The 972-nt window shown below is 33.0% G+C and overlaps 1 protein-coding gene across 1 annotated transcript; it reads right to left on the bottom strand.

Moving 5' to 3' along the window:
* Window positions 1-288: 288 nt before the first annotated feature.
* Window positions 289-972, bottom strand: LOC149630119 (uncharacterized). Its single transcript, XM_089851292.1, has one exon. The coding sequence runs from the start codon at window positions 970-972 to the stop codon at window positions 289-291; it is 684 nt and encodes a 227-aa protein (XP_089707418.1).

The raw sequence follows: 972 nt of genomic DNA, 5'->3' as shown, positions 1-972 counted from the left end.
ATTTAGTTTACAGTGATAATGGGACTAAAGGGGGGGAATAGCGAATAAACCACCTCCGAATTAATAATCAGCGAATTCATCCCTAATTTTATAATGGCCAAATGCTAACGTCGTAATTACGTCCTTTAAAAAATATCGTTTTGAATCAAAGGAATTTAAGCATTGTTTTTTTTTGATGGATTGTAAAAAGTTTATGTTTTTGGCTCGTTATGAGAATAATGTCCGTCGTAGTGTTTTTTCTTAAAAACAAACACTTTTTGTAATCCTCATGATGTACATGCCTTTGAATCATTCTTTTACATATGCCTTTAGCTGTTTTTTTTCACCCGCGAGGGATTTAATGCTGTACATTTTTGGTTTAAGACCGCAGAAGAAAATTATTGGAATGGAATTTAATTCATCTTTAAACACGCCCAACCTTTTCTTGTTAGACTCACTGAATAAGAAGTGGTTTTTTGGATAATCGGAGGTGGCCAATTTATCCATATGTTCCTTAAATTCCCGATATACATCCTCAGTTTGGATAGGATACAATAAGGAATCTGTATCCGTGAAATTTAGCAAAGCTCTATTGTTGTACTTCGCTTTGATAAAATCATAGTGGAATTTGTACATAGTGAGTTTTGATAATTCTAGAACACAGAAACCGGTATAAATGGGGCGATTTAAAACTAGCTTTTTCTTAATTATATGAACACCGACAAGGTTTTCATTAAAAACAGTAATTCTCTCAATAGCTGGAGAGGCTGTTAGTTTCACCATTCTTGCGGGTGTATGGACTAGTTCGAAATCTACCTTACATCTTAGATTTTCCATTGTTTTCCCGGAAAGTGAATTATTCAATAATTTATATAGATCTTTCTCAAAAGCGTTATTCGCACTCTTCCTTTTTAAGGTGTTAAAGTCAATATATTGCTTCAACCATTTCCCTTGTCTAAATTTAAGAGCTTTATGAATTACTTTAAGTTTCAT

Source organism: Phalangium opilio, unplaced genomic scaffold (genome assembly GCF_054372755.1).
Source record: "Phalangium opilio isolate 3A_F unplaced genomic scaffold, DU_Popi_V2 ptg000103l_1, whole genome shotgun sequence".
Taxonomy (NCBI): Eukaryota; Metazoa; Arthropoda; class Arachnida; order Opiliones; family Phalangiidae; genus Phalangium; species Phalangium opilio.
The sequence above is the reverse complement of the archived record's forward strand: the minus strand, read 5'-3'. Positions and strand labels throughout refer to the sequence as shown.

Excerpts from the sequence above, each read along its gene's own strand:
- LOC149630119 (XM_089851292.1), bottom strand. The coding sequence starts at position 972 with ATGAAACTTAAAGTAATTCATAAAGCTCTTAAATTTAGACAAGGGAAA.